Here is an 11652-nt window from a genome sequence, read left to right on the forward strand (position 1 = left end):
GTGTTTGTGCCAATAGCAAAGGAATGCCAATGGTTACAATAAACGCAACCCACGAAGTCTACATTTCTTTCTCGTTGTTTTGAAAAGTTGTTCTATGTAAACCTTCTGCTGTTTAGAGATTGCTGGTTTCTCATTCTTCTTCTGCCCATAAGCAGCTGCCAATCCATTCACTGACTGTTACAAGTGGATGGTGGGAAGACAAGACAAAGTGTTACAGAAGTATAAGTTGCTTTTTTAATAGAACAGTTAGGTAATGGTTTAAGAAGTACAATCAGTTCAACAGCTTTTGTTCACAGATACCTAAAGTGTGTTAACCTCATGTAATCATCAGCTCAGGAAGAAATAGTCCAAACTTTACTCTGAAACTTTCATCTGTTTGGCACTTTATTGTGCTACTCAAAGTTTTTAGGACATTGTACAAGATTGCAAATCTTCTTTCCCCCCATCCCTTTTTATTTTTTGTTGCTGTTGTGTAGCATATGGTTTTGATAAACAGTCTCAATTATTTTGCAAATATTGGAGGGGTTTTGGAGTCACTTATTTGAGAATGAGGAAGATAGTTTTGCATTTGCATAAACCTTATAAAACTTAACTAGCTATATTTTATTCAAATTGAAATAGCTTTACAGCACTGTAAGAAGACTTATTACTAGAAGCCAACAGATGCTGCTTTGGGCAATGAAAAGAATGAGAGGGGGTGTTTGAAAGTTTGTGAGACTTGGAAAATCTTGTATAAAAATGGCAGTCAGTTTTGTTAACTGTGTGTGTGTGTGTGTGAAATAACATCATTTAGTGGACAATTGAAAAGTTTTTAACTTTAAAATTTAAGTGTCAAATATTTGGATATCAGTTTAAAAAAAAACAACATTCTGTATCTCTCAAGGTTCATCATTGAAGAATATTGGAGAGGCCAAACGTAAAGTGTTTCAAGACTCACCTAAAAGGAGATCAAGATCCAGAAGTAATTGAAATTTGTGTTGTGTGCAAATAGTTCATCATTATAAGTAGCTACTGAGTGTATTTTTTTATGTAATCGCCCACATATCATAATCTCTCTATTTTATCTCAGATGTTGTCTTCCTTGGCTTTAGAATTTTAATGGATCCCAAATTAAATATCTAAACACTGTAATGCTGAATTTTGTTCACCTTCCTCAGTGTCATATTGCAAGAAATGTAATTGAAATTGTACCTGTACCAGGTGTTTTTAGTACATATATTGTGTACATTTATAGTTATCTACAGATGAAAATATGTCAGTTCAATCATTCCCCTACACAAATCCTCTTATCTTAAACTTGGAAGAATATTGTCGGATTTCTTTTGCTGGCTTTTTGTAAGTAGCAGGTTCTCCTGGAGCCATTTAAGTCTGCTTTGTGTATTCAGAGTCTGATAATAGAGTATGTCCTAGTTTGTTTAGGTAAGAATATGATTTTGAAAATTAACCATATTTTCAAGTTGCTGTATTTTTATTACTTACAGCTAATTTTTTTTCCCACTGGAATAGAGTGCTTGTAGCTGCAGGGAAATTTTCAGTTAATATATTTGTGCCCCTGGACCTTGCAGTCTTCATACTAATACTATTCTAGCTTCATAAACTAGAGAGTACAGGAGAGTGTAGTAATGTTGTGATTTTATCCTGATGAAACAGACCATTTGCTAAACCTTCATCTGTCTTTTTGAGATAGAGTGAGTGCAAACAGCTGAACCTATGGAAGGGGTATTTAGTTTAGTCACTGACCTTTTGTAGTTTAGCAGCTGCTTGAACTTTACAGTGAACAATCATCTAAATACATGACTAAGTATGTTGGTTTAAAATGGCCAACATGATTCTGTTCTTACGATTTTTGTTCACAAAGGAAGGGGATCTTACAGTCTCTTATGAAACAGAAGTAAGCTTGTCAGAGAGAGTCTGGAACTGCCATACCAGAAAGAGAGAATTAATCTGTACAGTGGCAATATCTTGTCTTTTCCAGAGTCCCCTTAATAGATGTTGCCAGATTTTCATCTGTATCATTCGGAGAACTCAAAGGAGACTTAAAGAGGAGACTTAAAAATTCATTTCAGTGATAAGACACTGTTAGAAAGTGTCAGGAGAGTTAAAAGCTGTGTAGATCAATCATGTGCAGTCTGGTGATATGAAACAAATGTTGGGCAGTAGTATACAGATTTTTAACTAGTGCTTATCCAGGTAGACTCATCTTTCTAAAATGAGTATGAAGCAGTTGATTTGGATGTGTTCTAAAGTTAGTCTTCAGCCAGAAACCAGACCTTAAGCATTAAGAGGTCATCAAACTGTGTTAATGTTTAACAATGTTTTAAAACTAATGACTGAAAGAAAAGTAACTTAAATAATTAGATCAGTTCAAAATAATTTGCAAGTGGGTTTTAGATTATTTTTCATGTAAGTTTCCCCCATCCCCCATCCCAAGGTAACTTACATGGAAATAAAAGAAACCAAAAAAAGAGGACAAAGGAACCTACAGAAGATTTTGAAGTTCAGGAGGCACCTAGGAAAAGACTCAGGATGGATAAACAGAATAATCGGAAGGTAATTATGTCATTGGTTTGTTTGGGTTGGTTTATAGCAGCACCAGTCACATTGCTGTAGTTAAGTTTGTCAGCATTTCTGTTTTCAGGATTTAAAAAGTAATGTCTGTATATCAAACCAAACCGTTGTAAATATTCCGAGATACATGTGAGCTCATCGCTCTGGGGTTGTTGGTTGGTTTTGGTTTTTTTCTTGGGTTTTGAGTCCAGAGATATGGCAAGTCGCACTTCCTACTTAAAATGTGGTGAAAATGTATGCTGAGGAAGTTTGTTTCCCAGAGGAATGTGCAGAGGCATGACTTTTCTGTGTTGTCATGCTTTGTAGTTCTTTTTCTTTCCTCCTGAATTGGAGTTCAGAGATGTATGTGGGAACATAAACCAAGTACCTTTAATCAGTATTTAATTTGGACAAAAGTGGGGGGAAGAAATGAAAGAAAGTAAAGCCAAACAGAAAAACCTTCTCAAGAACTGGAAGCCTGTAGAACATGAATGGCATGCTGACCCATGTCAGAAGTTAGGAAACTGCAGTAAATATTACAGTGTATTTATTGCACAAATCACAGGATAGTTTTCAGTTTAGCTTGCTTGAAAAAGCTTCCTTACATAGGTCACTAAAACTGTTTTTATGGATACAGCCCAAATCCTGTTGAGACTTAAACATAGGTTTATTTAGTCATGCATGTAGATGAGTGACCTTCATGCATTTTACTTGTGTGGAATGCATAGCTCACAAGTGTTTTCTGATATGTTATTACAGTATCATACTGTAGTGTGAGTATCACAGACTTCATCTCAACTTCAGTGGTACAGCAATCAAATGAAACAACCTAATATAAGGAAAGGCAGTGGATTTATTTTTGAAATTACAGAGGTCACATTTATAGATGTCAGTTTGTTTGGTAGGCTGATTATTTAATATCTCTGTTGATGCAGTGCATATTCAGACAACTTCTTTAGACTTCAATACAAAAAATAGAGAATTTCAGATAGCTAGGCTTAATGAACTTATTAGCAAGCAACAGAAATAATTCTTAGAGAAATGTTGTGACATTTGCAGAAAGAATGGCCAAAACTGATTTTTTGCACTTCTTGCTCTAATGGGTTAGTTGTTAAATATTTGTTTTATATTTTAGGAGAAGGTTTTAAACACTTTTTAAACTTGTCTAATTTATTTTAATTCACTATATACTACATCCACAGAATGATGAAGCTTACTTATTCAAATTAATTCCTACTATGAAGTCCTTGGTTTGACTGTCCCCTGAAGTTACTTTTTTACTATCCCACCAGCATTCGTATACTACATTTAGCCTAGATTATCACAAGTAGAATGAAAGGTTGTTGCAGCATAGTTCATGCAGAGGAAGTTCTGGTATCTTTGATGCTGTGATGCAGATGTGAATATTAACAGGAAAATAAATAAATTAGACTAATAATTCTTATAAGATACCTCTAATGACACTGTCTTTGTGATGTGCATTTAAAAAGTGGTGTCCTCTATCTGATCCATTTTATCACTACTAGTTAGAAGGAATCTAGTGTGTGTAAATACTAGGTAATTTGGAAACTCTAAATGCATACAGCAGTGTTTGTGCTTCTGCCCACAGAAGCATCAGAGATAATGTAGAATGGTTGCTTTGTGGCTTTCTTTCATGAGTTATCTCTTGGACTTCTTGTCTTTGCCAGCCCAGGTTACCTCTAGCTGTATGTGCTGCTGCTTGGTAAAGCATTTAGTGAATGACAGTGAAAATGTCTATGTAATAATGATTGAAAAAAGCACTAACCATACACCTTCCTCTGTTCCCAGTTTACCGCAGGCTTTTGTTACAATCATTTTGGATAGGAGGAGCTTTAATGACTCTTTTTCACTATGTTTCACTTCTTGCATGAAGTTGTTGAAGGTTGTGCATTCCTCTCCTCTTTGTCCTTAATTCTTTGTGAAATCTAAATGTTTCACACTAAGTAGCTAAAACTCAAGTACCCCTATGGAAGTTTTGAAAATTTGTAGTGCTTTTGATAATTTGTTGGTGCTTTCATGTTATACATAAAATTCATATTAACAAAATGAACTGAACTGTACATTTGAAGTGTACATTACATTTTTTACACAGAAGTGTAACGATAGTCTTACAGAACTTGTATTGGGAGCCTCCAATGGCATCTGGTAGGGTGTCTTAGTCTATAAGTCAGTAAAAGCACAGTTTAGCAGACCTGTATTATGGCAGCCATTCATATTTATTTTACAAAGGAAACCTGTCCTCTATCCTCTGAGGTGTTCACCTGCACATCTTTTCTAAAACTGAATGTCAGATGAAGAGTATGATAAAGTATGTAAAACCTTATGTTAAGTAGTATTATTTTTACTGATCAGGTGAGCATTTGTCAGGGTTAAGCATTCTTGGCTACAGTTTTAGTGACATTACTTGAATTAGTTTGTACCATACAAAATAGAAAAAAACCAACAAAACAAACAACAGTGGCATGTGTAAGGAACAGTGTCTAATTTTGAGCAAAACTTCCCCAGTTTTCAGCCTTAACTTTTTCTGATAAATTCTCGTTATGGAGCAAATTTATGTGTTGTTTATGCTCCCTAGAAAATAGTGGTTTTATTTTGGAAATGCTGAAACATTCTTAACCATAGTAATTTACAAAATGGCACTGCTGTTAGTTGTGGAGTTGAAAAAAAGTCTCTCTCTGCACAGGTTTTATTCTAAAATTTATATAATAGTTCTGCAGTTCACTTTTAATAATGAAGGGTTTTAATTGGACCAGTTTAGAAAAAGAATAGTAAGGATACTTACATGTTTCTTGTTCATTTAAAGCTCCCCTTTTTGATATGCTGAGTTTGGGATGGATAAGTGGGATGCTGGAATACTGTGTTCTTTAATTTTTCTTATTTGTGTATGGGTTTGTACCCTGTGCTGTAAATGAAACTCATTTAAAATCACTTAAATGGGGCTAGCTTAACTACATTATCATTCAGATATTTGTAAATACACTTTCTTTTTGATAACATAAATCCAGAAGTAATTTGCCAGTTTTATCCAACCACTCATAAATTAGGAGGTTTTTTATTTTTTTCGTATTTTTTTTTGTGACAGAGGGAGACAAGCAATGACAAAACAGCAAAAACAAACTCTTCTAAGGTCACAGAAACCTCCTCTTCACAAAAGAACCAGTCAGGTAATGTGGTCAGAATAAGTTTTAATGTAACTTTTTCAATTAAATAATTTTAAAATAACCAGGTTTTCTGAGGCAGCCAGCTAAATTTCACTGATGCAATAACCCGTGACAGCTGCTATGGCAGGGGTGGGGGGGAGTGTGTCCTCTTCCTTCACTACCACCATTTTGCAACTTTACACTTGAAGTTGTGCCTTGCTGATTTAGATCAGCAGTTCACAAGTTCACCATTTGATGGCACCAAATTAAAGCTATTGCCCTTTGGTCTTGGCGAGCAGTGATACCAGTCCTACTGAGCCAATTTGTCATTGTGCATTAGCCCAATAAAACCAGTGCAGTGACCATCAGTGCAATCAGTTACTGTGGGATTTTAGTCCTCTTAAATGATGCTTGATGGGAGGCAGTGTGGAGAACAAGAGGGAATTCTGAATACCCTTGGACCAAAATTCAAAAGTCAAGCTTGTTAATGATGCTCAAGTTTAAGGTAACTTCTGTAAGAGCATGTCTCTGTAGGTATCGTAATGATATGACAGAGATGAATGAGCACCAGCAAGTTCTGTGCTATGTAGAAGGGGTGATGTGCCATAGATCATGTCTGGTACCTGGCTCCTGTACTTAACCTTTCTCTCAACAAAGTGTTAGTGGTACTCAGATTGTGGTGAGGTCACGTAGGCCTTCTAATGTTTATCTGAGGAGATAACTGTTACCTTTGCTTTAAGGAGATCATAAGTCACAAGGTATTTGTGACTTACATTTGTGATGTGCTGGAAAAAATTGGGGAAAATTTCTTAGCCATTTGTAGTACGTGTTTGATTAATAGCAAACTCAGTATTTTTCAATTTACCCAAAACGTGGTTTCAGAAACTTACTGTGCCTTCTCTCAGCTGCGTAGGTGCCCAGAAGACATACCTAAATCTTTCCTTCCTTCATCTGAAGGAATATTTTAAATGGCTTCAGGGAGATAACGTTTTAAAGTTCCAAACTTCACTTTGTAAACCAAAATTATTTTACAGCAACGAAAAATCTGTCTGATGCATGTAAACCTCTGAAGAAGCGAAATCGGGCTTCAGCAGCAGAATCTTCAACTCTTGCTTTTAGCAAGAGTTCATCTCCTTCAGCTTCCTTAACTGAGAATGAGGTAAAAAAAAAGTGGTATTTGCACACAGCCATTTAATTACAGAAATTTTCAGGTGTGAATCTTGTTTAAAAAAAAACAAAAAACAAACAAAAATCAAAGGCAAATTCTCTGACCTTGGTGCTCTAGACAAGTTACAGTTTTGGCCTCTGTGAAACCTGTTAATGTGTGCATTGCAAATTCATTTATTGTAATACGAACGTCTGATTTGGGGACGTCGTGATATTATTGTGGTTTTTAATGTATTTACCAACAAAGTTTTAGAATTGTAACCTTCTATTAGAGGCAATGCCAGTGTGTTCTGTATTTTCTTCTACAGACTTTATGTAAGTGTACTACATTAGTTACATTATGTAACTCAATATCATCATGTTGCCACAGCTTTTATATTGAAGCAAGTTTCTTAATCCTCTGTTTGATATAGAACTGGACAGTTTTCTGAGCAGAGCCCCTTTGAGCTCAAAATAGTTTTCAGGCTGTTTAAGTGCTATTTCTCTGTGATGCAAATAGCTTCATCCTCAGTAGAGTTAAACAGGCAGTGAAGGATGTATCTTTTTGATACTTACTAATCATAGTCTTAGCTCTGCATATTTGGAACTGCAATTCTTCTCAATTGACATACAGTAAATAAAGTGTATGTACCAGAAGTGTATCCGTAGAATCCATTAAACCATTCCCTAAGACATCTATGCTATTAAAACAAATCAGCCAAAGAGTGGCAGCATGAGGGAGAGAGAGGTATGCCTGCTGTTCTGCAGGTGGATTCAGAAATGTAGTTGGTAGGATTTAGTAAAATATCCATAGACAAACAGCTTCAAGCAGTTTGTGTTACGGAAGCTGTAGAGAAAATACCTGCCTGCTAACAAGCGAGTACGGCTTCCAGCTATCCTAGAGACTTCATCTCCCCTAGCAAACACATGACATGCTTAGACACAGTAAAGAATGCAGTTAAAATATCTAGGCAATGCTCAGTAAATGGTGGGGGGAGAAAAAGATGGCATGGGAATGGCTGTATTAACTTACCATAACTGGAAAAATATTCCAACAAAAAGCCCAACAAATTCTCCCTCTTCTATCCCAATAAAACAAGCAAAGAAAGTCCCACAGGTAATAGCATCCATAGCAGCAGTCAAGTAAATAATAACTTGTTCTCATCTTGCTCTCTCAGTCAAGAGACTCCCACATCTTGGCTTACCAGCTTCTGCTGGGTTGGCTTTACTGCTGGGACTTACGGTGTAATGGCTGGTTGTGTTTGGGACCAGCTATTCAGCCAGAACAGTTTAAGTAACATACTGTCTTTTTGGGTCTAAACATGCATCTGTAACTATTGTCATCTCAAGAGAAAGATTCTTGTATTTCTAGATACTGTGTCTATAACATGAAATCTCCACAGATCTTTCTCGACAAAATACTCATTTTTGTAGGATTTTGGGTTGTGGCTTAGCAGTTCACATGTTAAAAAAAAGGATATGGTTATATAGGCATAGATAGAAATTTGAAAACTTAGCTCTTACTTTACTCAGCTAGTGCTGAATAGAAGAAGATGTGAGAAAAATGAACATCACACACTGCTCACAGAACAGATCACAAACCATCAAGTGAATTAATTTGTTTTCATGAGTTTAAAAGGTTTTAAAATATCAAAACCATCCCAATCAATATAACAGCAAATACATCCTGTCAAATTACAGAGATTTTGCAGGGCTGAGTGCAGGGAGGGAATAGGTTAGTGGGTTAGATCATTAGCTGTTTTAAAGCTACACTGACCCGGACTTGTGCCGACTAAGGATTGGAGCCAATTTGTTTCCTGTTATATTAGATAGGTATTTGCCTTTAAATAAAACAAAAATATAAGGTGTGTTTCTGAACTTACTATTGATCTAATCTACAAAACAAGGAAAGCTGTAAATTTTGGTTTGTGTGAGTGGCTTTCAAAACTTTTTTTCCCTTTTGTATTATTATTTAGCACTTGTCGTATTTGCACACAGCCATTTAATTACAGAAATTTTCAGGTGTGAATCTTGTTTAAAAAAAAAAAAAAAACAAACAAAAATCAAAGGCAAATTCTCTGACCTTGGTGCTCTAGACAAGTTACAGTTTTGGCCTCTGTGAAACCTGTTAATGTGTGCATTGCAAATTCATTTATTGTAATACGAACGTCTGATTTGGGGACGTCGTGATATTATTGTGGTTTTTAATGTATTTACCAACAAAGTTTTAGAATTGTAACCTTCTATTAGAGGCAATGCCAGTGTGTTCTGTATTTTCTTCTACAGACTTTATGTAAGTGTACTACATTAGTTACATTATGTAACTCAATATCATCATGTTGCCACAGCTTTTATATTGAAGCAAGTTTCTTAATCCTCTGATATAGAACTGGACAGTTTTCTGAGCAGAGCCCCTTTGAGCTCAAAATAGTTTTCAGGCTGTTTAAGTGCTATTTCTCTGTGATGCAAATAGCTTCATCCTCAGTAGAGTTAAACAGGCAGTGAAGGATGTATCTTTTTGATACTTACTAATCATAGTCTTAGCTCTGCATATTTGGAACTGCAATTCTTCTCAATTGACATACAGTAAATAAAGTGTATGTACCAGAAGTGTATCCGTAGAATCCATTAAACCATTCCCTAAGACATCTATGCTATTAAAACAAATCAGCCAAAGAGTGGCAGCATGAGGGAGAGAGAGGTATGCCTGCTGTTCTGCAGGTGGATTCAGAAATGTAGTTGGTAGGATTTAGTAAAATATCCATAGACAAACAGCTTCAAGCAGTTTGTGTTACGGAAGCTGTAGAGAAAATACCTGCCTGCTAACAAGCGAGTACGGCTTCCAGCTATCCTAGAGACTTCATCTCCCCTAGCAAACACATGACATGCTTAGACACAGTAAAGAATGCAGTTAAAATATCTAGGCAATGCTCAGTAAATGGTGGGGGGAGAAAAAGATGGCATGGGAATGGCTGTATTAACTTACCATAACTGGAAAAATATTCCAACAAAAAGCCCAACAAATTCTCCCTCTTCTATCCCAATAAAACAAGCAAAGAAAGTCCCACAGGTAATAGCATCCATAGCAGCAGTCAAGTAAATAATAACTTGTTCTCATCTTGCTCTCTCAGTCAAGAGACTCCCACATCTTGGCTTACCAGCTTCTGCTGGGTTGGCTTTACTGCTGGGACTTACGGTGTAATGGCTGGTTGTGTTTGGGACCAGCTATTCAGCCAGAACAGTTTAAGTAACATACTGTCTTTTTGGGTCTAAACATGCATCTGTAACTATTGTCATCTCAAGAGAAAGATTCTTGTATTTCTAGATACTGTGTCTATAACATGAAATCTCCACAGATCTTTCTCGACAAAATACTCATTTTTGTAGGATTTTGGGTTGTGGCTTAGCAGTTCACATGTTAAAAAAAAGGATATGGTTATATAGGCATAGATAGAAATTTGAAAACTTAGCTCTTACTTTACTCAGCTAGTGCTGAATAGAAGAAGATGTGAGAAAAATGAACATCACACACTGCTCACAGAACAGATCACAAACCATCAAGTGAATTAATTTGTTTTCATGAGTTTAAAAGGTTTTAAAATATCAAAACCATCCCAATCAATATAACAGCAAATACATCCTGTCAAATTACAGAGATTTTGCAGGGCTGAGTGCAGGGAGGGAATAGGTTAGTGGGTTAGATCATTAGCTGTTTTAAAGCTACACTGACCCGGACTTGTGCCGACTAAGGATTGGAGCCAATTTGTTTCCTGTTATATTAGATAGGTATTTGCCTTTAAATAAAACAAAAATATAAGGTGTGTTTCTGAACTTACTATTGATCTAATCTACAAAACAAGGAAAGCTGTAAATTTTGGTTTGTGTGAGTGGCTTTCAAAACTTTTTTTCCCTTTTGTATTATTATTTAGCACTTGTCTAAATGGCTAAACGTGGGTGTGCCCTGAGAGCATTCATCCAGAGAAAAACCTCCAGAGTGTAAAGGCAAAGAGTTTAAAAAAGAAACACAATCATGCAATGATGAGAGCCTTGCACAGCTAATTGAATAGGATGTAATTCTTCTCAACGTGAAATACAATTACTGATTAACTTTTATATTTCTGTATTCACTATAATACTTCTAAATGTTGGCTTAGATGCTATTTTAACAAAGACAGAAAAAAATCTGCATATTCCACAAGCACATACACTTCCACAAGCAATACTAGGTGGATTCTGGCCTTTTTTCTTCTCCCTTCTTTCCCTCTAAGCTGTTTGTGGACAGCTGGTTCCAGAGTGGAACCTGGATTTGACTGTTATTTGTCAAGGACTGTTGCTACTAGCTTCACACCTCATAAATCTCAGTTCATTGCAACTAAGTTCTAGGAAAGGTATGTTCAATAGGAAGGATGTGCTCCTTTTTTTCTTGGTTGGCAGATGCATTTTATTTGACATTTAAAAAAAAAATATTTTTTATGCCTTTTGTTGTTTTGGGGATATTTTTAAAAGGGGTTTACTTGAAATATAAAATCAGTCAAGGCCACATTTTTGAACTGTAAGTTACTTTGGGGTAAGACAGGGGTGGGGGTGTGGACTTCTGCCTTAAGAACAAGTGAAAATTTATAGACCTGATGTATCAGAGATGAAAAGGTAGGCTATCACTCCCTTAAAAAGATTGGGCTTTTAATTTGTTTTAGGATGGATGGACAGAAGCAGTAAGATGTTTATACATGAATAAATAAATTTCATACCTGCTTTTAATGTTGAAACCAAATACTTAATTTTATTTCTAGGCACTTGA

The 11652-nt window shown here is 35.9% G+C and overlaps 1 protein-coding gene across 1 annotated transcript in view; it reads left to right on the plus strand.

Annotated features, from left to right (window-relative positions):
* WHSC1 (Wolf-Hirschhorn syndrome candidate 1) overlaps positions 1-11652 on the plus strand; it is a 62117-nt gene that overhangs the window by 27923 nt on the left and 22542 nt on the right. Inside the window, exons 6-8 of the mRNA XM_010000240.1 lie at positions 2432-2550; positions 5651-5732; positions 6743-6867. Of these exons, the coding sequence (XP_009998542.1) occupies positions 2432-2550; positions 5651-5732; positions 6743-6867 (326 nt within the window). The remainder of the gene's footprint in view (positions 1-2431; positions 2551-5650; positions 5733-6742; positions 6868-11652) is intronic.

The sequence above is a fragment of the Chaetura pelagica genome, unplaced genomic scaffold (assembly GCF_000747805.2).
Source record: "Chaetura pelagica isolate M959 unplaced genomic scaffold, ChaPel_1.0 scaffold116, whole genome shotgun sequence".
Lineage (NCBI taxonomy): Eukaryota > Metazoa > Chordata > Aves > Apodiformes > Apodidae > Chaetura > Chaetura pelagica.